The following is a 26003-nucleotide window of genomic DNA, read 5'->3' as shown; positions in this document are numbered from 1 at the left end:
AGAGCGAATCTAGCAACAACTTCAAGATAGCATAATATGTGATGGTTTTGTTTTTCAAAATATAAATAAAAACAAAATTGTTTGTCTTCAGCGAGTTCGGTTACAATCTCTACGCACCATTTCAAAGGTCATGAGCATCGCTTTGAGCCTGTCGATTTCTTGTCGCAGTTCCCTGATCAGTTTTACATTTGGATCCTGAAAGACAAGATGTTACATACTAAGCCATCAACCCTTCCAACATGGCTTGACAAATAAAATAGGCTTTATTTTATCGGATTACATGCTTGCCTGGTCTGTGTGTGCCAGGCAGGGCCATCTTTAGCACTGGTGGTTCCCAGTGCAACAATCTTTTTTAGTGAGTGATGTAGTTGTGGTCTTGTCTTTATATTCCTGCCATCGTGTAGGGTTATGAGGTTTGTTGTGGCAGTATGTTGTGGCAGTAGAGCATTGCTGAGGTATAGTGATGCAATAATGTAGTGCTGACGCAGTGCTGTTGTATTTGTAATGCAGTAGTTTTACATAGGTGTTTTTGTATGTTTGCGTCTGGTAGTTGTATGGCATAAGCTTAGCTGAAAGATAACGGAGTGATCTACACGGTCAAAGGTTGAGATACAGAGAGTGAATATAGGGCGGTCTGAGTTTCCAGAGGGCAGGTGGACTCTTTACTGGGTCATGCTGTAGTTCTGTAAAGTGGATTGACAAAAGAATTTGTGTAAAACGAAGACGGGTGGGGGTGGTCCTGATGGATAGCGAACGTTTGGTCCAGATCTTGAAATATGAATGGGGTCGGTTGCAGTTTGCAAACCATTCGGAATGATAGCCATCACAGGGATGGTGGCCTGCTAGGGTTAGCAGACAACCACCTGTGCTTGCTTTTTAATAAGGTAACCTTTTGGGGTATTTTTAGGTGTAATGCTGTCTGTTTTCTATAAAGGGAAATTAGATGCATTTCAAAAAAGAAAATGATGCGTTCAAGTTGAATTTATTAAGAGTAGGCAATGATCCCTGGGATCATAGACTAATGTAGCGGAATTTGGCCAGACCTTACCGTTGCATGTGTAACACAGAATGGCCAAAACTCCACCAACTGCACTAGCAGAGTGGAATTTATCGCCCACCCCCTAATCAAAAATCAAAATAATCACTTCAAACAGGAAAGTAAAACGTTAATGCTGTACAGCGATGCCCTACTGGGAGCTTGTTCCATAATAAATATATAACTATTTGCATATTTTATTTCCTCCATTGGATTATTAGAAAAATTATAATATTTTACATGAACGCGTTGACTGGTGGTCTCTCACCTCGTTCACCCGTGGCTTGTTGATGATGTTTTTCGCATTTGAAGCGTAGCGCAGAGTGCTCATGGTTTCGTTGTAACTGGTACTTGATGGGGAAACTGCTAAAAATACAGAAAAAATATCTCAAAGTCAGTGTTAAGAAAAAACAAAAAAAGACTTCTTTCCATAGGTTCCCGCAAAGTGAAAACTGTCAGGAAAAAACAAGGCAAATACAGAATTTCTGAATAATCTGAGAATCTGAGAATAGAGAATTTTAGGTATATAGGGAAATTTAAAGATTTCACTGCAAGACCAAACCTGCAGACCCCTCTTTTCCAACAAAAACTACGGCCTGTGGTAAATTACTTTTTGAGTCCACTGGGCTATTATTGCCTGGCAGTAATGGAATTCTGTATTACTGCCGGTGGAAAGGAAATACAGCAGGGAGTAAACAGAGCTGAGGGTAAGAATAACTAGAGGTAAAAAACAGAAATATAGATAGCAGAACACACATTTCCATACATTTAGGAACTAAGGAAGCATTTAATGTTTTTTTAATCACTGTCAGCACTAAGGCAGAGTATATTTTACTTGAGGGCGGTATTTCCTCTTTCTGTAATGGGTAGTGGTTTTTACCATTAGTAATTACTAAATACCACCAGCTCATGTCCCACTGCCTTTTCCATAATGAGATAGACAGACAGACAGACACACACACACACAAACAAACAGAAGAGACAAGGGACCCAGCTTACTTGCTACCATGATGGTCTTGGAGTTGCCTCCCAGGCTGTCCTTGAGCAGCCAGGTCAGGATGGAGTCGCGGTAGGGAATGTACGACAGCCTCCTGGAAGCCGCGCCGGAGTGGCTGGAGCCCTCCCCCTCGCTGGCGATGCTGTTAATGCTCTGGTTGCTGCTGAACATCTGAGAGTTTTGAGCTGCAAATGGGAGACAATGAAGATGCAATGAGCGAATCCTGCCTCCTAATAGCGATGAACTTCTGAAATCTACCCAAATATTATCTCTTAGGACTTATGAGTTTCTTCATTTTAGCACCACATTCCTTTTCAATAGTCTAAGGAATGCACTTCTTTTACTACTGTCAAGACAACATTGTTGCCATTTTTCGATACTAAAATGTGTGGAGTCTAGTCTAGTAGGTGTAAGACCTCGAGGAATAAGTAATGACGTAGAGCGCGGACAATAACTGTTACCATAGTAACAAAGCCAGTGTGCAGGTGCCCTGCCACAACTGCAAGTAACCGAAGGCTGGCTACGCCATCTGCACACACCCCTCCCCTGCACTACTGCCCCCTTGTCCTTCCTAGTACAGTGCTACTACTTAATGGCCAAGGAGGGGGTGACGACGGGGTGCCTGACCAAGGGACCGGTGAACTATGAATACAGAAGTCACTAAGGTTCATTCAGTTTACATCCGATTCACAGCAGTCCAATGAACAAGAAGAGTCAGAGGGATGAACCACTGACGAGGTTGAGGGGGGACCCGGCAATGGCATAGTTCTGACTCTTAACTGAAGATACCCTTCACCAGGCCCAGGCGGCCGCTACCCATGTTTTGTGCTTTGCTACTCCTAACACTGACTTTGCTGCACCTGGTCTGAAGGGTCACAAAGGACAGTACCAGGCACTGATGGCGCGGTGGGTGTAAGAGCCCTTTTTACTTTCTGTTGTTTCCACCTCTTGGCATTTCTTGAGCCCCTCACCAGCAAACAGGAGACACTTGAGGGGTAAATGCTGGGACAAGGGGTTCAACTGTGACATCAGGTGTCAAAGGATTTGTAATGTCAGTCACTCTATGGTGTCATCCAGTGTCAAAGGATGTGTGATGCAACTCTGTGGTGTCATCTAGTGTCAAAGGATGTGTGATGCAACTTTTTGATGTCATCAGGGGGGTCAAAGGATGCGTGATGACACTTAGTGGTGTCATACGGTGTCAAAGGATGTGTGATGTCACTCTTTGAAGTCATCAGGGGTCAAAGGATGTGTGGTGTCACTCTGTGTGTCAGCAGGTGACAAAAGATTTGTGAGATCACTCTGATGTGTCATATGGTGTCAACGGATGTGTGAGCTTACTATGTGGTGTCATCAGTTGCCAAAAGATGTGTGGTGTCATTCTGTGGGTCAAAGGATGTACAATGTAATTTCTACTACTCCTAGTATTGTGCTGAATCGAAGTCTACGCTGCTGATGGGGCAGTTCTGAGTAACAGGGAGCTGCAGAATCGCGCGGCAGAAGGACGTGTTCCTGCAGTGAGTGCCCTGGATGAAGCACTGAAGGCCCTCACAGGCACTGGGCAGAGGAGCTGGTGTTTCAAACTAAATTAAAAAATTACATATTTGTAAAGTGGGACTTATTACCCCAGGAGAATCCAGGCGCTGGAGGCCGTTGGGGACTTTAAGTGACCTATTGCCCATAGTCACATAATGTTGAGCTGAGCTGCTGCCGGGGATCGAACCGTTAGCCCCGTGCTCTGGAGTCAGCCACTCTGACTATCACTTGGCAAGCAAGTACTCATGTAAAGTAGGTGAAATGGGCTTCACTGTGAGGCCTCAAGAAGCCACACCACTGCCTGTCTTATGAAACAGGAAACGATGCTGGCAAGCTTAAGGGACGTGACATCAGAGGCCGAAGACAGAAGAGCAATCACACGCGTCTTTACTTGTTCTAGTGTCCTGCTGACCCTCCAGTGAGGCCTAATGCTCTCGTTTTGCCTGGCTATAATACAGGGTTTGGTGAAACAGGCCCCCCGCAGAACTATATTAGTGTGCTCAGTTCAGGCAGGAGCTTTTTGGATCAGCTCATGACGTATCTAATTAGGTTGAGCCTAGAGTCAGCACGCAAGAGCTGCTCTGGTGAAGATCTGCTGTAGTTCAGTACGTGAGGCAAGCCCCGCCCATATTTTTAATTGGTTTGTGTCTTTGTCCTTTGTAAATGCTGGCTTCAGATTCGTTTATAGGGTTGTTAGTCCCTCCTTATTACGGCAATGTCGTAATTTGTATCCTCCCATGGCTACTGGCCCCTTTACTTTGAGTGTTACAAGGTACGTGTTATTTAGACTGGGAGCACTATTTTCTTTAGTGAGGTTCTCCTACTGCCTTCTCTACTCCCCCCTCTCTATCGTTGTCCGTGCCTTCTCACCCCGTCCTCCCGCCCTCACTCCCGTTGCCCATGCCTTCTCGCCCCCTTCTCCCCCGTCCCGCCCGCACTCCTGTTGTCCATGCATTCTCCACCCCTCACTCCCGTTGTCGGTGACTCCTGCCTCGCCCTCCCTCCCATTGTCCGTGATGACTACCGTTTGCGATGCAATAGGTCTTGCGTGAATGCGAGTCCTATTGCATTGTAAATGCTTGTTTTTAGTGACTCGTCGCCATTCAAGGTTCTTCTGTTTCTGGCTACAGCCTCTATTTGCAATGGTATACTGCCCTCTTGTGGCCATTCATTAGAATTAATACCAATCAGTGAAAAAATCGACAAACAATCACTGATCTCCAGCTGATATTACAGTTGAATAACACCTTGCCACGTCTATGTCATTACGATTTAGACCTCCATCAGAATGGTGAGTAACTTTGTAGGCACAGAATTACTGAGTGGCGTTCCGCATGCAATTCACCATTCTGGGGGGTTTAACACACACATTTAGCACCTGCTTCGAGTAGGTGGTAAACGAGTAAGGGGTTTTCTGTATGGGGCAGGGGTAGAGGAAGATTAAAACTAAAAGATTGGCGAAGCCTGGGTTCCATGGACTGGTTGCAGTAAAAGTCGAAGCCTCCAGCGATTTTATCAACTGGAATTTCTAGCCCATAAAAATAGGTCTTGTGTCCTCGCAGCCGGATAACTGGATGCAGGATCGCCGGGCCGTCATGATCAGGTGGAGGGCAATTCTACATAGTAATTCTACCCCACCTCACTCAAGGCCTAGAAGGGATGACGGGAGAGTTGGGGAGCCATGGGTGGAAGCTGAAACTAGGCCTGCAATGTTGCCCCCCTGAGTGTTATGGGCAAGTGGTGACATCCAAACTTACATGGGGTGGCGGCACTCACGGAGTTTCATTCCCTGGAATTCAGTAGAGTTAAATAAAAACTCTGTGAGATTCCACAGAGTTAAGTGAGCGGGCGGAATTCAGCAACTTGTTCCGCACTATAAAAGTGTACAGCGTGAACAGCACTACATGGCGCGCCAGAGGATGCTGCTTCTTTCTGCTGATTGAGTAGATTTTCGACCCGAGTGACAGCTTTCCCAACGCGAATGGTAGTGACCTGCCATGACCGCTTGCATTGAGAAATCTCACCGGGAGGAGTTCTAGCTCCCCAAAATCACGCTTGGAGATGCAAATTCTCATTCGCAGCGACCCACGCATGAGAAAAAACTTCGCCATGCGACAGTTGCTGGAATTTTGATGGAACTCTGCAGTCCAAGCAAATTGAAGAGTGGGCTAAACTCCGCAAACTAAGCCAGTGGAGCGGAATTTTTTCCCACCCCTAATAGGAAGCAGAGATTGAGTAGATCAAATGTAGGGGTGTGCTTGTTAAGGGTCAAGGGTAATGTTCAGCAGAGGCAGCCTTCTTTGTGTTTGTAAATAAGCAGCAATTAGCGGTTCTGGTCTAGTGGATACAATACGGTTGTCATGTGATATAACACATGTAATACAATGGGAGACATATCATTTAATACCAGGAGTAGAAAACAAGTATATCCTGAAAACAAGTATATCCTGCAAACACCAGACCTTTTACTCATATAAAACTTGAGAGGCCCTGCCCTTCTCCGAGTCTACCCTCTACAGCCTGCTGTCACTGTGGCAGACAGGCCAAGTGACCACGTCGAATTGGAAACAGTGCACATTAGTGATGAAATGAAGACTATACCAGAATAAACATTTCGTAATTATTATTGGCACACAATATAATGGGGGGCTTGGATGACACATTTTCTGGTTGAACTAGCACCTTTGAGACCCCCGCTGGCCAGTTTGATGCACTGTGTGCGCACTGTCTCAGTACACCCGCTGTCCAGACTTACCTGGCTAAGGGCTACCTGCTGGACAACGTAAATGGAACGACATGGTGTTTTTAATACTCTCGCTAAGCCTTACATAAGGTTGTACATCGATGAACTGAATATAGATGAACTGGTCCATTCATCTTACCCTGATACTCCTAAGCACTACACTCTGTGGTGGTAAACTTGACTCTTTAAAGCAAGCGTAAAGCAAGAGCGCGACTGACAAATGTATCTCAGAGGTAAGCTGCATAAAGGCAGTAAGGAGGGGGGTGTTTAATGGACTGTACCTAGGGCAGAGATGACAATGCCAAGGGTGACCAAAGACTTGTTAATGTTCGATCCTTCCATCAGCCGGTCTTTGCAATAACTGGGTGAGGCTCGTTCGCTGAAACACAAGAAGAGCAAATGAAAGATGGATGAACAGGGTGGTACTGAGATCCGCCTTTAAACCATCTTAATTTACAACAAACTGGCCAGCACCTGCCTTTCACCGATAAAACCCACAACAACCATACACAGAATTTGGTATTAATGCAGATTCCTTGGTGTTTAAGAAGGTAAATGAAGGCATTTGTGTTCTTGATGCAAATTGTAGACTTAGAAATGCAGGACAGCTCAAACTCTCCCTATACTCTTCCCCCCAAAATCAAGCATCCTGGAAACCTCATCACGTGCAGAAACCAGTAGTTTGGGGGTGATTGTGAATTTCGGTTCAGGTTTCAGTCGTTGAAGGCAAGCTGAACAACACTTCCAAACAAAACACAAACCTGCTATTGAGTCAGAAGGTGAACACACTTGGAAATCAAAACTAGGCTGACTGATAGAAATAAATGTAACTTAAAACACTAACTTTACTCGTACTACATTTAGCAGGACTCATATTCTTAAAATCACAAACTGCTAATTGAAGGCTTAAGAATGGTGTTCACTGTTATTGTGCGTGCAAAGAAACATAAACAACACACTTCAGTGGATATGTAAAAAAAACACTTTTGTTAAGTGCCACGAGACAGGTTCTCCAAAGAGCATTATATAGGCGCTAGCACACTGATGGGCTGAAGGGTGTTTGCACATCCTGCTTTCAAGTACGTCTGAAAAGGATGCCGCAAGCAGCTCATACGTGGGTGCCTCAATCACCATGTTAAAGCCTGACACACTCAAGCCATGTGGCATAAAAGCCAGCTTTAGTAGAAGGCATTTGATTACTCAGCAAGTTGTTCAGTGGCAGCCGCCTCACTTCTTGTTTTTCTGTTATCACCCTCCTAAACTTCGGTACCTGCACTCTGTGTGGCCTGACATACCCCTCCCTTACAGAGACTAGTTCACCCACTCAAGCAGGAAGCCGGCACTGTGTGTACAGTGTAGGAGGTCTTTGCAGTAACTCCGTATAATAATATCACTCGAAATGCCGACCAACCTACACATAAAATGCTAGTGCAAAGAAAACGAATATTTAATAAAATCGTCAGTAATGGGGTGGAAAGAGAGGAAATCGGATACATTTGGTTCCCTCATTTATACATAACAAAAGACACAACCGTGACAAAAGGGAGAGGGCGTTGAAGTGGGAGCAATGGGTGGCGGAGGCTCATATCTGGAAAAATAAACAGTGTCTCGGGCAAAGATTACTCACCGAGATAAAATGACAAAATGTTGATTTATGAGGCTTTCGCTACGAGACGCTGTGATCTTAAACCTTCCACAAGGTGGCAGCCGATAATTAGTTTTCATTTCTGAAAATGGTCATACGGCTTAAAATACATTCTGCTTCCTTTATGTTTGGTCAGAGCACGAACATGCAACATTTAGTGACCATAGAAGCCCAAACTAAATGTTTCGAACTGACTTAAAGATCTATTTAGAAATATCCCTCTCACAGCGGGGCACTGATTTCCCAAAGTTCCAAAGTGTTAAATTACAATTCTCTTAATAAGTATAACTGAAGGCTAAACGTATACGAGATAAAGTGCCCTGTCAATGTTTTTAAGGTCGCCAAGGAGTTATGTGAACTCGTAGGTGGCTTTTGCTATCCTTTTTTACGTATGATGGGGTATTCTACATCTTATAATGCATGGTTGTAAATACCACCATCGTTCACATAATCCATTTTAAAATATGTGGCTCTTGCTCTGTTTTATGGCGAAATGTAGAATGTGTATCGCTAACGTGCAGCCTGTAATTTGTGGCAAACACACGGGCTGCACATTTTAAATCAGTATCACAACTGATTGGGGTTTAGTTTGTGTACGTATCAACATGTGGACTGATTACTGCCTTTCGATAGTGAACTGCAGCAGTACAACAACTATCAACCCATAAAGGCGAATTTCCAGGAAATAGAAGTTCAAAAGGAAAGGAAAAGATAATTAAGCAGCTGTCGTAAATCTAGTCGGAGGGGAGCCTGTCTTTCACAGTCTGCCGGGTCTGGCTGCAGGCATTGCGACGTCACAACTGAACTGTAATAACATATTACAGTAGAATAACAATATCATTTTCTTATTACAGTGATGTCACTTGAACTGTTCTAAGAGATTTGGAGGCAGGGTTTAAGGCCGATATTATAGTCTTCCAAGCATTACTTAATACAAATATACTTTGTATATAGCGTTTCAGTCATATTTTCGCCATTTCTCAGTGCTATAAATATCAGATGTTACTTTTAACGAATGTAAAAATGGTAATCCGTATGGTGTATCTGAAAGTACAGACAGCCCTATGCGAAGATGATGTATTTGACAATTTGTTCAAGTCCTGGCTGCAAAATTAGGAAACAGCTGTGGTAGTTTTTGGCGTTCTAAACTTTAATTCTGTTGCCTCAAACCATACTGGGCCTGCCCTTTCCAGACAAAGAAACAGTTTCCTTACATTGCTAACAGGGTGCTTTCTCTATACCGTGTGCTACACTGCCACCGTGTGGCCAGATGATAGATAACTAATTTAACGATTTACGAATCTGAGAAATGCTAACCTAGTGCACTGCATACCTGCCAACTCACACGGTGCCACCGTGTGACACACGATATCGGCTCCTATCACGAGGTCTATCGGTGAGGAGACAATATCACTCTACTCCGCTCCACTCTACGCCACTCTACTCCACACTATCCCCCTCAACTCCACCCTATCCCACTGCACTCTGCGCCACTCCTCTCCACTCTACGACACTCCAATCTACGACACTTTACTCAACTCTACACAACTCTAATTTACACCACATCACTCTACGCAACTCCACCCTACGTAAGTCCACTTTATCTCACTCCATTCAACTCCACTGCACTCTACAACACTATACTCCACTCTGTGGAACTTCAGTCTATGCCAATCTATGGCACTACTCTCTACGACACTCTGATCCACTCTACACCACTTCACTCTAAGACGCTGTACTCCACTCTACAACATTCCACTATATGACACTCTACTCCATTCTATGTCACTCCAATCTAGGCCACTTTACTCCACTCAATCTCACTCCACCCTATCCCACTCCACTCTACGCCACTCCTCTCCACTCTACTCTACGACACTCTAATCTACGACACTGTTCTCCACTCTTTACACCACATCACTCTATGCAAGTCCACTCTACACAAGTCCACTTTATCTGACTCCATTCTACTCCACTGCACTCTACAACACTATACTCCACCCTGAGGAACTCCATTCTATGCTACTCTATGCCACTACTCTGCTCCACTCTACGCCACTCCACTCTAAGATGCTGTACTCCACTCTACAACATTCCACTATATGACACTCGACTCCATTCTAAGTCACTCCACTCTACGATACTCAACGCCACTTCACTCCACTCGGAGTCATTTCACACTATGCCACTCCACTCTACTCCACTGTACACCACTCTACTCCTCTACATGCCGCTCCACCCCATTCCACTCTATTCTACTCCACTCTATGCCACTCTACTCCACTCTATGACACACCTCTACGCGAGTCTGAGTCACAAAACACAAACTGTGAGTCATAAAACACAACGCCAATAGTAAGCAATAGGCAGAGAGCATTCCTAGGGAAGCTTTCAGCATGTACCCAATATGTCTTTAGAACCAGTAATGACCACATCAGTGACAAGAAACCAGCTTTAGAAAGTGATTAAATAACTTCTGCACATTGTCTGCAGTCTTTGTATAACTACAGTATAACAGCCACTACTTTTAGGACCCCTACCTTCCTGCCAGGTCCACCAGGTTGATCTTGCTAACGATTTCAGAGGGAAGATTGTTCTCCAGTATGGCCTGGAAGAAAAAAACAGGTTTAAAGTCTTTGTAAAAATCAGTTTGTGTTCAGGTTGAGTAAGATAACACTCTTTTCTTACTATAAGCCTAATGTAGTGATATGAGCAGTTACAGTAATAAACCATGCACTGAAAGTCCACCATCAGTGCCAGCAGCATCTCTCTGCCAGACAACCACAACATAAACTCCACTTTCTCTCCATAGCACTCTTTTGTTACACCTGTATCCAGGGATAGGAGGAGGGCCTCCAGATCATCACATTATTACACAGTCCCACAAGAACAATGGCTGCAGTATACCAACTACCACTATGTAGTACAGGCAAATCTACAGATGCAGGGATATATTTACTATTTTTAACTCCACTTCTACAATGTCAATACCATTAGCTCCTAACCATGTATCCCAAACCCTTAACCCTATATCCCTAACACCAACCCCAATCTCATCAATGTAACCACTATACCCCATATGTTATAACCTAAACCATATGCCTTTAGCCCCTACATTTTTAACCTTTCACCCCTTTCACACTGTCTTTACTTCAATACATTTGAGAACAAGCACTTTGCGATGGGTAACTTTTTCAAAGTATTTATTTTTAGAACTAGAAGTTTTGCAATAATACCCATTGGGAACTATACCAGGCTGGCCACATACGAGTCATCTGTAGAGGACTCACACTCAAAGTGTATAAACATCTTACAAGCTGGTTCACCTGGCATGTACATTGACACCACCACATGGAAAGTTAACTTGGGACATATCCAATAAAAAACAAAATACTGCATCATAAAAATGAGAAGTGATGGTCTCGTCCTAGGTGACAAAAGTTCATAGAATTGATTACGTCTGCAAGACCGGTCCTCTCTAGGGCTCAGAATGAACCCACTGAGGATGGGGCATGCTTCAGACAAAGGGGTAGAAGGGCGGTGACTGAATACACATGGATTGTCCACGACATTACATGTTTTTAATGTTTTGCATAGTTTGTGGTCTTCTAGCCCAGCTCAGTGTCCAGCAATAGATAAAGGGAAGGCCAGAGAGAGCCCCCGGAAGGCAGGAGATTGATTCCTCCTTCTCTGGAAAGTGACAACATCTCCTCAATAGATATGTTTATTATGTACCCTAAAGTAAATTGTGAGTTGAGGGAAGCACAACTGGGTGGGGGGGGGGGGGGGGTTACTCACTGTCCTGGGTGCTCTGGCTTCCAGTAGGACTATGGCATCAGGGTGTTTTTATTTTGCAGCTTTATATAGCACAAACTCGACCTAAAGGTATTGGAGCGCTTTACATGAGCATCAGTTAATTTACACAAGGACACATTCATTTTTTTTTAGGTACGGGGAGATTAAGTAACTTGCCTAGAATCACAGGAAGTTGAGTCGATGCCCGGACTCGAACCTGATTCCCCAGGTCCAAAGTCGGCAGCTCTGGCCATAAAGCCACATCCTCTCTTCGTGGGCTGAACAGAGCCTTTGATCCTCTAGCAATCAAACTAGATTCATTAATTTGTGCATGTACTATTGCACCCATCTGACACTTATTAGCGATAAATAATTTATATATTTTTACTGTTACATTTTTATGCCCCTCTGTGGGTACTCTACAGAATATAAAAAGTATTAAAATAAAAAACAAACTCCTCAAAAACCAATATCAAGAATATAACAAATGAATGTCAGTTTATTTTCGACCAACCTAAAATCAGCATCTACAGCATTTGGCCAGTGCACCAATTCCAACTGGAGGCAGAGATGAAACACATGAGCGTTCCAACAACAGCGAACACTTTTTAAATCTCGGTTACAGGCTCCTATAGCTGTCTGTAGGCCAGACCTACTGTTTGCATTATACTTTGATTGGGCTGTGGATCATCCTTTTGCTTTTGACTGGACAGCTTTGTTACCAATTTCACTTCAGTGCTACTGATGAATTTCCTTCATATTTATGTGTTAGTCCCACCCAAGAGCAGTTCGACCACACAGTGTTTTGATTGGTTGACTTATATCCTTCCACTACTGGCCTTCCTTGCATTCAAAGAACTACTTTTTTCCCCTTTATTGTAAGTACTCTATTGATTAGACCAATAGGTTTTAGAACTGGGACCTATTGACTTTGCCAATAATGTTTTTAAAACTAGGCTAAACATGAAGCTAGTACAAACGGCGCACGAAGGACACTGGGTGCACGAGAAAGACAAGCCCGAGTACCAACCTGTGTGTAGTGGATGGTAAAGATAGCATGAGATCGGCTGCTGGCATCGTGAACATGTGTCGCCGCTGTAATTCTGCACATGAGAAGACATAACAATTAGTGAAGAGACTGTATTCATGTAACCCTCTACTGGAGGTGCAGGGGGGTCATTCAAACAATGAATTGGCCAATAGGGGAAGTAAGCACCATTCCTTCTAAGGAGTTTATGCCCATGGTCAGAATTTCATTTGAAAGTAAGCCTGCACCCAGTGCTTAATTTGAGCCGGGGTGGGGTGGACCAGCACTTACTTTTCCTCATCAGACATTACCTAAGAGCAAGAGAGAGAAAAACACAAAAAGGCACAAAAGGAGGAATCGAAAGATGGAAAAACCATCAGGAAAGGAGAAAGCAGGAACCTTCAAGAGTGAGATAGAGGGTCCGGGGATGCCTGGCTGTGGATAGAGAGGCCATAGGTAGATTGAGGACTACGCAGCCTTGCTATTCGGTGCCGGCCAAAGCATAGCTATGAGCACCGGCACTCATTCTTCTACAAATTAAACACTGCATGCACCAGTATGATCATAATATAATGTAAAACATGTAGGGGGAAAAGCCGTTCTTGAGATAGTTTTAATTGTAAATAAATACTTTTACATCATTTATCAAACTTTCGTTTTTGGAAGAAGCAGGAAGTTAGGTCCTCCACCTCCTCCCCAGTGCCCTAACTGTCCACACCCCTGTACCTCCTCCCACCTTCCTGACCCGTCATTCTGACATTATCCTCTTCCTTTTTTAGGTCTGGCATCTGCCAACACATTTTATTTTTTACTAAAATGATGTACAAACTTACAGAGGCTTTCAGTCATACCTCTACATCCATTGGTCAGTACTGCACAATTCACTATTTTCTTGCAAGTATGTATGTGGTATTTCTATAGTGTGAATCTAGCTAAAAGGCATCACCCAGTAGAGCACACAGCATGGGGCAATGGGTCCGCCCACTTCAGCCATTGGCTATCTTCAAGTGAGTGACAGCATTTTGCCCTTTCATAAGAAGCACATTCACACTCAAAGTAGTTCCCTTAAGCGCCAGGGACTACTATGCATATTTTCTGTGATCAAAAATATTTTTCCTTTTAGACAACTTTTTCTTTATTGTTGGGGGGCCCAGCTTGCCTATAATAACGTTTTGTAAAAACAATGCAAGCAATGTCAAAGCCAAAATGCTGGCTGCCAGACCTATCGGCTGTGCCAGTGCTGTCTTTGCCCACGGTGAGAACTGGCACTCATACATGGGGACCAGGACCTATTTTCATCTCAGACTTTGACCCAGAGCAAGAGAGAAAAGGGAGAAAAAAGGAGCAACGGAAAGATAGCAAATGATGGAAAAAGAGCCAGCTAGAGTCAGAAAAAGAGACAGGGAGTGTAAAGTGGTGGAATCAAGGCCAGACTGTCAGCAACCCTGGCTTTCAGCTCCAGAGGAAAGGTTTGGGCCACTGCACTTTTTTTAATACATATTAAACACTGACTGTTTGTGGAAAGTGCTCCTGCAAAAGCACTTAAAAATTCCTCCATCCAGGATTTCGAGCAGTAAGACAGCCCTCCCACCAGGTTCTAAATGATGCTATAAGTGTTATAAGTAACTCATAAACAAAAATAATAATAATAAGCTTTGGAAAAAAAGTTGAAAAATACAAAGCAATATGTGGGCTTCTCACCTGTTGGCAATGCCTTGCTCCAGGAGTTCCACCACCTGCTTGTAGTCGGTGACCGCATGCTGAGACAAACCTGTTGACGGGTAAGGATTGCTGACAAGTCAATTAAATGGCAAAGAGCCCCTTTATAAACAGACATCAAGATGTGCAACAAAATATCGTCAACATATTTCATGTTCCACCAGGTCATCTGGATCAGGATATCCCCTATAGGCCCGACAAGGCTGGATCAATGTCAGATTTTTGGTTGTATGATGTTACAACGCGATCTTTTAGATCGCGGTACATCACAACGCATCTTTTACAACGCAAGTCGTTACCACGACTTGTGCTGTAGGGTGCTGGACTTAGGAATAGTAAGATTTACTATTCCAACTCCAGCCTACGTACAGTAGGGAAGGTGTTGGAATAGTAAATCTACTATTCCTTAGTCTAGAGCGCCCTCCAGCGCAAGTCGTGGTAACGACTTGCGTTGTAAAAGACGCGTGGTAATGGCAGCGCGGTGTTTTGACCGCGCTGTCATGGATGTTCCCCCAGATTTTTAGGATAATCAATTTCTCTCTTTGACCTCTGTTTGCCATCTTTTTCTTGTTCCCTTTAATTTTGTGCCTTTTTTCTCATTTTGTTTTCCATTGTGCGGCTGATTATTTCAGTGTAGAACTGTGTTCTGTATACAAAAATTAGACGTTTAAAGTCTAGTGGCACTGGACATCCAATTTACGTAATAAGCGAGTATTTTTTTAAATGATCTGACACACCTGTTACAATAGCCTCAACGCAATGAATGCCCTGGTCTCCCCAACTCCAGAACGGAAATAGCATCTCTGTACCAAAAACACTGTTTAGGACCATTAACTATAAAAACGGGAATGGACTAACTATCCTGTATGGAAAAATACAAGGGTTCATCTTAAACCAAATATACATTAATATACACCTACTTAAGGGCACCCTGAAGGAAAGAAAAGTACAGTTGGACCCTTGCAAATTATTCATCATTTCCCAGCTAGGTGGGTCATTACGATGTTGGGCGGAAAGCCTCCGCCTGACACCAACTCGAAATCGCAACTGACCGACTTGCGGTCGGAGGTTCTGTCTGCCGGATTACTATGCTACCGAACAACTTTCGGTCGGAGACCCATTGTTCCCTATGGGAGTTTGTGTTCAGCCCAACCGCCCATATCACAGGCTCCTATGGGGAAAAGGAGTGTTTGCAGAAAACCCTGCAGCCTGTTGCAGGCAACCCACGGTGCCTGCCACACAGTGCAGGGTTTTACAAGGGGGGTCCCTTAGGGACCCCCTCAGCAATTAACCATAGGTTGCGGTGCTTAGTTTGCCTTTCCCGAGGTCCCCAAAGTCACTTTCCGACAGCCTGTTTGTGTTGGACAGGCCGACGCAGAACGGCTGGTGGAAATCGACATCGTAATCCCAAGAGCGGAAACGCTGTTATTGGGGTGACTGACATCAATACTCTGTGAGTCTCTCAGAACTGATTTGGAATGACCACCCAGTTTACATTGCGACCGGGAACATTGTAATCCAGCGGTCGGAATGTAAACCGACCAAGTCGGTTGGAAGGGCTTCGATGTGGTTGAGGAGATTCCAACTGCAGGGAGGAGGCTTTCCGCTCGACATCGTAATGAGCCCCTAAGTGTCTAAGAGTAGTGCCTACAATTTGCGCATTTACATATGTTTGCTGTGCCTTGAACTCCTAAGATGTACACACAGAGCTCTACAAATACGCAGTTCTTGCCCTAAGGGCATAGACCACAGCAGTGTTTCTGCCTTGCGCGTGGCAGAAATGTACAACAGCCCTTAGTTTTCTTTAAATGTTCTTACACTGTTGGGCAAACAGTGCTTTTCCCTTAGAGAAACCCCTCCTTACATCCTTCATGAAATATGTACATGTACTAACTGCTTTACAAAGCCAATTCTACTTTTTTTTTTACAAAAGTAAAATTGTTTCCATGGTCGGACAATGTTCGTGAACAAGCTAACTTACAAGTTTTGGCATAATTAGCAAATTTTACATGGGCGCAACATTCCCTGCTATATCGACATTCTCTCGCCTACACCTACTGACAGCACCGTGAGATGGTCACTACACTGTCAACATTTGTAAGTGCAGTCTGTATGCAGAAATATTTACCATGGGCCTGATATAGAGCTTGGCGGATGTGTTCCCCGTCACAAATGTGGCAGATGTCCCGTCCGCTGTATTTCAAGTGCATTATTATACGCTATACCACTTCCGTCCAGATGTAACATGTCCGTCAAACTCTAAATCAGGCCTCGAATCCTTATCACAGCCTTTTTTGGGTTGCTGCCTTCCTCAGAAAGAAATACTGGCCTTTTGTTACAGCCTGCTGTACTGGAACATCCAAAAGCTGGTAGGTGAAAAAGATATTTTGTAAAATTCTCAGTATTCTTTCGGAACACGGCAACTCATCCTCCATTTGCTTTATTATTATTATTCAAGAAAAAATGTAGGCAGCTCTTCAATAATTCTCAAGTGATTTCTTCATTTGTTTTCTGTTTTAGATGTATATTTCAGATGGGAAAATGCCAATTTTCACTCCTTTGTCTAAATTGTTTAAATTGTACTGACATCAAAATGCATGCTTCTAAAATACTTGTCAGACGCCAACCCTATGTAGTTTCCACCTGTAGGTCAGCTCTATTTGTGGGCGTAAAAATGTTTGAGAATCAAGCACTCTGTCAGGGGTCTCCAACCTTTACCTGTAACAAGAGGTATTTTTACTCAATGAAAATCATCCCCAGCTACTCATATTATTAGTGTTGTAATAATGGCCACATCAGACGAGATTACCTTGGTGGCCACAATATGCCAGATTGCCAGCAGTGGTCAGCTCAGTGCAGGGTTGCCAGCAAACGATAACTTCAATGCATCAGGTAGCGTTGCCAGAAGCAACGTAAGAAGGCTTTGTCAATTTGGAATCCCTTTACATGGATAATACACAGCAGCCGTAGCTGCCACCCCTGGCACCAAGGTAATAATATCAGTAATAGGTATCCCCCAGTACCGCATGATTTATAACATAAATATCAGCTTTAAATATATTGTGGAAACTCAACCATTGTTCTCCGAACAAGCATATGAGGACTGAAAATACACATCTCAGATGCACACTTTTCAATGTTGGTATAAATGTAACAGGTGCACAGACATAATATCGACTCCACAATATCGAATGGACAAAATATTGAGTAAAAAATATCGAACATAATCAAATATCGAGAACAAAAATATCGTTGTTAAAAATATCGATTACAATATTGATAATAAAATATCGAGTCCAAAAATATCGACTCAAAAATATCGACATGACAAAATATCGATTAATAGTCAAAGTAAAAAATATCGATAATATGTTGAAAAAAGGTAAAAAATATAAATAAATTGTAATACTAATATAAATTGTAGTTAATGTTTAGGAGCGGGATGTTGGGTTAATAGGGGATAAGGATGGGGAGTAATTTAAAATAATTAATTAATTTATACATGTTTGTAAATATTTTTATATTTTAATTAATTGGTAATTAAATAATATTAATTAGTTAATTGGAAAATAAATCATATTAATTAGTTAATTAATTAATATAATTGGTAATAAAATTGTATGTAGTAATTAATTGGTAATTAATTATTATTAATTAGTTAATTGTAAATTAAATAATATTAATTATTTAATTAATATAATTGTTAATACAATTTTATGTAGTAATGAATTGGTAATTAATTATTATTAATTAGTTATTTGGAAAATAAATAATATAAATTAGTTAATTAATTAATATAATTGGTAATAAAATGTTATGTAGTAATTAATTGGTAATTAATTATTATTAATTAGTTAATTGGAAATTAAATATTAATATTTATTTAATTAATTAATATAATTGGTAATTAAATTTTATGTAGTAATTAATTGGTAATTAATTAGTATTAAATAGTTAATTCGAAAATAAATAATATAAATTAGTTAATTTATTATTATAATTTGGTATACATTTTGTATTAGTAATTAATTGGTAAATAATTAATATTAAGTAGTTAATTACATTTTTTAGAGTAATTGTTATATATATAATATTTTGTTATAGTTCATTAAATAATTGGGGGAACATTTATTAATAATTACATGAAAATAATTACAGCTAATGTGCTAAAATATTTTCATCTTTGTTATTGGTATAAATTGTAGTTAATGTTTAGGAGCGGGATGTTGGGTTAATAGGGGATAAGGGTGGGGAGTAAATAAAAAGAAATAATTAATTATGATATGTTTGTGATTAATGTTAATTATGATTTAATTGGTAACGAATAAATATTAATTTGTTAATTAATTCATATAATTTGGTACATATTTATCATTAGTAAATAAATAATAATTATTTAATATTAATTAGTTGATTTAATTAATAATAAATAATTTTTTTCTTCATATTTTGTTATTATTAAATATTTGTTTGGGAATAAATATAATAAATAATTATATTTAATTAATTACAGCTATTTTGCTAATATATTAACTTATTAATTATACTTAATTAATCATTAATAGTTAATTAAATAATATTATTTAAATTTGGGTACAGGAGGAATTTTAGTGTTCAGGGTCAGTTTTCTCTCTTTAGGTAAAGGGGTATTTTAATGTTTTAAGGTCAGTTTTAGGGTAAAGGGGTATTTTTAGAATTCAGGGTCTGTTTTCAGTTTGTGGGTAAAGGGGTATATTTAAGGTTTAGGGTCAGTTTTCAGTTTTTGGGTAAAGGGGTATATTTAGGGTCCAGGGTCAGTTTTTAGTTTGTGGGTAAAGGGGTATATTTAAGGTTCAGGGTCACTTTTCAGTTTTTGGGGAAAGGGGTATAATTAATGTTCAGGGTCAGTTTTCAGTTTTTGGGCAAAGGGGTATTTTTAGGGTTCAGGGTCAGTTTTCAGTTTTTGGGTAAAGGGGTATTTTTAGGGTTCAGGGTCAGTTTTCAGTTTGTGGGTAAAGGGGTATATTTAAGGTTCAGGGTCAGTTTTCAGTTTTTGGGTAAAGGGGTTTATTTACGCTTCAGGGTCAGTTTTAAGTTTGTGGGTAAAGGGGTATATTTTTAGGTTCAGGGTCAGTTTTCAGTTCTTGGGTAAAGGGGTATTTTTTGGGTTCAGGGTCAGTTTTTAGTTTTTGGGTAAAGGGGTATATTTAATGGGTCAGGGTCAGTTTTCAGTTTTTGGGTAAAGGGGTATATTTTTGGGTTCAGGGTCAGTTTTCAGTTCTTGGGTAAAGGGGTATTTTTTGGGTTCAGGGTCAGTTTTTAGTTTTTGGGTAAAGGGGTATATTTAATGGGTCAGGGTCAGTTTTCAGTTTTTGGGTAAAGGGGAATTTTTAGGGTTCAGGGTCAGTTTTGGGATAAAGGGGTATTTTTTAGGGTTCAGGGTCAGTTTTAAATTTTTGGGTAAAGGAGAATTTTTTGGGTTTAGGGTCAGTTTTCAGTTTTTGGGTAAAGGGGTATATTTTAGGGCGCAGGGTCAGTTTTCAGTTTTTGGGTAAAGGAGAATTTTTTGGGTTCAGGGTCAGTTTTCAGTTTTTGGGTAAAGGGGTATTTTTAGGGCTCAGGGTCAGTTTTCAGTTTTTGGGTAAAGGAGAATTTTTTGGGTTCAGGGTCAGTTTTCAGTTTTTGGGTAAAGGGGTATTTTTAGGGTTCAGGGTCAGTTTCCAGTTCTTGGGTAAAGGAGTATATTTTTGAGTTCATGGACACTTTTCAGTTTTAGGGTAAAGGGGTATTTTTAGGGTTCAGGGTATGTTTTGTGTATATAAAGTGTGAGAATTTTTTTTAGAAATATTACAAATACTTGAAAAATTTTTGTGAAAAATAGTTGCTCATTTTTATGATAATAATAATTTTTTTAACTACTCAGCAAAAAATATACTACTAATATATGTTAATAATATTTATAACATATATATAAATATTTGACACATTTTACACTATAACATTATACTAAAGTAGCTATTCTAATTTATACATGGTCAGTCTTCAGCACCTTTCCAGATATTACTTTCACTTGAGTAGGAATAGTAAATAATAATTGGTAAGTGTCCAGCAACTTCTCTGATAATACTTTGACTGGAGTAGGAATAGCAATTATTAATTGGTCAGTGTCCAGCACATTTGCATATAATTTTACATTAGTGTGTTATTATATTACAAGACAATGCAAAATGGATGTTTTCACAAAACTTTATTACAATTTTCCAATTTTTTCATGTGTAATACAATACAATCACTATCAAATATAACATAAACATTTTTGGAAATGTTGTATTTGCAGAATAACACATTATCATTTATGTACATGTTTTAATTTGTCACACAAAATTTTTTCACAACATTTTTTATGTGAAAACAAAATATTATTATCAATCACTTTCTGGTAACAAGTATTTATATTGAAATAAATAAAAATCAAGTTATTTTTCTGTGTCTTCCATTTATATTTAATAATGTTAATATTATATATTAATATTATTAAATATTTCATTTTAATATATACATTTTTATAAAGTAACATGACAATTATTATATTTGCTCAAGATATGGAAATACTAATTAAGACATTTTTTTCACATATTTCTGACAATGTTGTTTTTAAATTATACATATAAATATATTATGTTGTTAACTTTATAACTGTAAAGGGGAATAATATGTTTAATAATAATATCTGGTATTGGTAAAAGATTATTTATGCAATTATATACTTTTATAATACTTAGACATTATTATAATATTTTTTTAATTAATAAAAATAATAACAAATATATTTTTTATTATTATTATTAATTAATAAACTTAAACATTTATCTTTTCTTTTCAGAAATATATACATTCAGAGAAATAAAAATACATTATTTAAGGGCATTATTTCTATAGTAAATGGTTATACTTTTTATATTAATAATAATAAATAAGTTATATTATTTATTATTATTAATTATTTACAAAACAATTATTAATTTTTTGTTATAAACAAACACAAACTTATTCCTATAAATGTACACAAAAATAAATTTTTTACATATATTATTTCAAGTGTTACATACTTATTTAATATTAATAATATATATTAATTACTATATATTAATTAATATTAAAGAAAGTAAAAAAAATTAACAGTTTAAATTATAATGAGTCTACTGTATTAATTTGTTACAATAACAATGTGTATGTATTATATTTTTATACTATAACATTGTATTTTCTATGATACCTTTTCAAAATTGGTTTAAGGGGACTACTTTTTTACCGCGTAAGGTTATTGCGCTTCATTCAAGACTGGAGAAGCTCGCGGTTGGGAGTTGCTTCGTGTGGAGAGAGGTAAGGTACATTTTATATACCATTTATGACTGAGTGGTAATGTTTGAGGGTATATTCGAACTGTGTAGTGTTTTTGTGTGTATGTATGATTTGTTAATGTAGCGTTTAGGTGTAATGTCGTCGTTATAGATGCGTCGTGTATGTTTTAGTTCTAGTGTTATTTGAATTGTTAGGAAATGTCTTCTTACATGGTTAATGTTAATTGTGAGTGTATTTACAAATTTTATGGGCTATTTGTGGGTGGGTTTAGTTATGTATGTTTTTTAACAGGTTCCGGTTCCTCGCATGAAAACTACATGGAAGGAAGCGTGTTTTTTTTCGGAGATACTAATGTATGACTTATTATGGTTATATTTTTACGTGTATCTCCTATTTTTCGTGTTTGCCAGGAGCGGATTTTAATAATTTTAACCTTTTTCGGGATTTTTGAGGGTTTCGTATTGGATTGATACATTGGTATGCGTCACCGTTTTTTTAAAAGTTGTGTGTATATCACTTTAAATACTAAAGTGTCCACACTACTGTTTTCGGGATTTCCTGGAGCGTTTATTTTATTTTTACATAATTTTCGGGTTTTTGATGGTTTCCCATATTGGATTTTTCTTACTTTGTAATGGATTGTATGGATTGTATTTTGCTTCATTACGTCTCTTTCATCTACAGAATTTGTAAGTATTTTTATATTTCTATTTATTGGGTGGGAAATGTCGATCTTTATGTAATGTGTATGTGTGATGTAATTATAAATATTGCATATTTGTTCAGAAATAATGTGCAAAATTTTGATAAGTTTGTAAAACAAATATGTCTTATTTATAATTGTTTAGAAATGTTTATGATTGTTATATGTATCATTATTGTAAGAAGATATTAGTATATTTTGTCGACATTTTTATAGTAGGGTTTTAGCTATTATTGACAGATATTCTAATCCTCTAGTTGTAGGGTATAGTGTGACTTGACTTTGCAGTAGTCTGAACATTTGTTTAGTTTGTTTACTTAGTTTTGGACCAATTTGGGTCACAGATTGTTCCATTCTTAGTTCTTGATAGCTTTGTTCTTGTATCAAAGCTTCTAGTAGGTTATGGAATGTGGGTCTTGTTCTGCTTGTGGTAGCTTGGAAAGCATTATGCCACCCTTCTACACTGTTGTTGGTTTTAGACTCTTGGTTTAAAGTACTAAGATAGACATTCCACCAAGGGATTTGGAATTTGGGTTGGCGTCGATGTCCAGACCTGTGCAACCTTCCCACCCAAGTATCTTCGAAATAATCCAGTAATGGGGTTAGTTTATCTTCATTCCTCTTGTAATATGTGCTGTCAATTAATAAATTATAGTGTTCCGCTACATCGGTAACAGGAACGTAGGCCAGTGCTATCAATTTTTTAATTTGATAGGCAAAGGTGCTATCTGTTGAGTACAAAATACTTAAAGTTGATTTTTGGAGATGTCTCCATATGCTCTGATTGAAATGATAGTAGCAACCCTGGATTGCTGTGTGGGGAAATATTTTCAAAATGCTATTAGTCATAGCTAATTCGAAATCAATAATTATTTTTTCTGGAAAATAATTATTGATTTCATTTTTGAGAACATTTAATATTTCTGTGTAAGTGTTTTGCTGTTTGTTTGGTAGCAAACAGTAAATGAAAGGGATGTTATAGTTATGGTATAACCCGTGGATGGAATATAGTTGATAAAAAGGTTTTGGGCATGGTTTAAATGTTCCATCCATCATCCATTGGGGACACTGTTGGATTTTTCTTAAATTACTTGCAGTTGCAAACATTATGATTCTGTTTGTACTGCTTTCATTGTCAAAAAGGATAAATTTGTCTTTATTGTGTGTGATGGACATTTCTGGTGAAATAATAATTTCCTCAAAAGTAGTAGGGTTGGGTGGGGTAGTGGAAGTGTGTCTTTTAGTGTATGCAATTGTGCGTTTTAGGGAGTCAATAGACGGTAGTTGACCTGAAGCATGGGCTGGGACTTTTAACAGTTCCTCTTTAAGGATTTGTGTTGTTGGTCTATCACTTTGTGTGCTAGCAGTCTTTATACTTTCTAAAGCATCTCTTATTTCAATTTCTGTGACATTGGGGGGATGATTGTGTTCCCTGGTAAATAGCACATTAGTTTCCTCTGTAGTAGCCCTTCCATAACATTTGTTTGAGTAATATTTTGTACATTTCCAAAAAACCTTTCTACCACGTTGTCTTTCCTGGCTATAAACATAACCCATATAACATAACAGTAATTTATTTTTCTGTGACATAACAAATTCTGCACCTTCTGTCATTTTGTTTTACTTGTTCTAGGAAAGAGTAGAAAGAAACAAAATCAAATAACATATATTTCACTTAGTGGTGCTAACATAATTAATGTTGTATTTATACTTACGTTTACTAAAAGTAGTAATCACAAATGCAGAACTGTATTTTGAAGGACTTTCTTGTATGTATTTCTTTATTTACTGTTGGTATGAAAATATAGAAATGCTAAATTAATGTTTATACATAACAAACGTTTTTCCTAGGAAAAAGCAGTTTTTTAATTTGCTTAGTACTACATTTGATGTGAACATTACATATACTTACTTGTTTAAATAGTTGAGTTGTAGTATTTGGTGGAGTACATCAAGGTAGTAAAGTTTAGATCTGTAGAGAAGATAGAATAAATACATGTCACATATGATAAAAATTATTTTGAAGCGTTGGGAAATTGGAAATATTTAAAACTATACTAACTTCTAAATATGTACTTTTCTTTGCTGTAGGTAGAATAGATGTATGATGTATTCACAATATCTGTAGAGGAAATATAAAATACATAACATGGTGTTAAGAACATAGTTCTTGTTTTTATATGAAGTTTTAGACAAATTGAAGTATACTTACATTTTTTACAAGGGTAGTCTTGTCTTTTGGTATAGTTGATGTAGGATGTTTTTATTGGATCTGTAGGGAAGATGTAAAATGCAAGATATGTTGTTTAGAAAATAGCATTTTAAATATTGGTTGTTTACTAACAAAAACATATATACTTACATGTTTAATTTGTGTAGTTCTATATATTTGTAGTGTTGAAATCCGAAAATCGCTGAATATCTGTGAATTAAATGTTTTAAATTAAGTATGAATCTTGTGAAATAATGTTTAAAAACAGCTGTTGTTGTATAACAGATCATTAATATATACTTACTATCTTATTTTGCAGGGGAAGAAATAGGAGCATGTATTAGGAATTTTTTTGTAGTAGTTTCTATCAGAAAAGTAGGAGGAGATAAAAATTAAATAAGTGGAAGAGTTAGGAGATATAAGTAAAATAATAGACTACTAATTTAGATTTTTTAATAATGGAATGTAACTTACTTGAATGATTAGCTAGTGAGCTGGATCTTTAAAGATGTTTGTTCAGGAACAAAATCTTCAGAGTGTTGGCATCTTCTTTCTATGGAGTTAGCAGCAGCAAATGGTAGAATGCATTTATCCCTTTTATAGTATGTGTATTTTGTGTGCTTGGATTTGATTGGTTGTAGGATGAAAGGAAGGATTGTATAGGCTAGTTTGATTTTTTTTTATGTTAATTGGTGTGTTTGTTGATGTGAGAATGGTGGTATGTGGTGCTTTACGCATTAAAGCAGGTTAGTTGTTAAATAAAATACATGTGAAAGTGTAAAAATATTATGAAAATTTTAGTTACATGTAAAGATTCTTTTTCAAATGATAGAACGCATTTAATATAATGTATAGCAAATGATGATAAATAGTAATGTTATAAAAGTCACAGGTATTATATGTAAAATGTTTTTGTATAGAGCAATGAGTTTTATAGACCATTAATATGGTATTTTAGACATGAAAGGGTACAAAAGATAACTCGATATTTGTTTAGAAACGATATTTTTGTACTCTATATTTTAGTAGTCGATATTTTTGTAGTGTTAGGTGTAATTTCATGAACAACGATATATTAGTAGTCGATATTTAATAAGACGATGTTTATGTACTCGATATTCTAAATACTCGATATTTTTTAGTCGATATTTTTGTATTTTGTGTAATAAGTATACAAAGTCGATATTTTTGTAGTCGATAATTATTCAACAATATTATTGCTAGTCGATAATATGACCGTCGATAATAT

General features: G+C 38.5%; 1 protein-coding gene across 1 annotated transcript in view; it reads right to left on the bottom strand.

The window, feature by feature from the left end:
* LOC144780943 (stAR-related lipid transfer protein 9-like) overlaps window positions 1-26003 on the bottom strand; it is a 540925-nt gene that overhangs the window by 145536 nt on the left and 369386 nt on the right. Inside the window, exons 8-14 of the mRNA XM_078659512.1 lie at window positions 14481-14550; window positions 12783-12855; window positions 10498-10565; window positions 6594-6691; window positions 2036-2218; window positions 1305-1402; window positions 118-195 (exon numbers count right to left, since the gene is read on the bottom strand). Coding sequence (XP_078515638.1) covers window positions 118-195; window positions 1305-1402; window positions 2036-2218; window positions 6594-6691; window positions 10498-10565; window positions 12783-12855; window positions 14481-14550 — 668 coding nt within the window. The remainder of the gene's footprint in view (window positions 1-117; window positions 196-1304; window positions 1403-2035; window positions 2219-6593; window positions 6692-10497; window positions 10566-12782; window positions 12856-14480; window positions 14551-26003) is intronic.

Source organism: Lissotriton helveticus, chromosome 9 (assembly GCF_964261635.1).
Source record: "Lissotriton helveticus chromosome 9, aLisHel1.1, whole genome shotgun sequence".
Classification (NCBI taxonomy): Eukaryota; Metazoa; Chordata; class Amphibia; order Caudata; family Salamandridae; genus Lissotriton; species Lissotriton helveticus.
The sequence above is the reverse complement of the archived record's forward strand: the minus strand, read 5'-3'. Positions and strand labels throughout refer to the sequence as shown.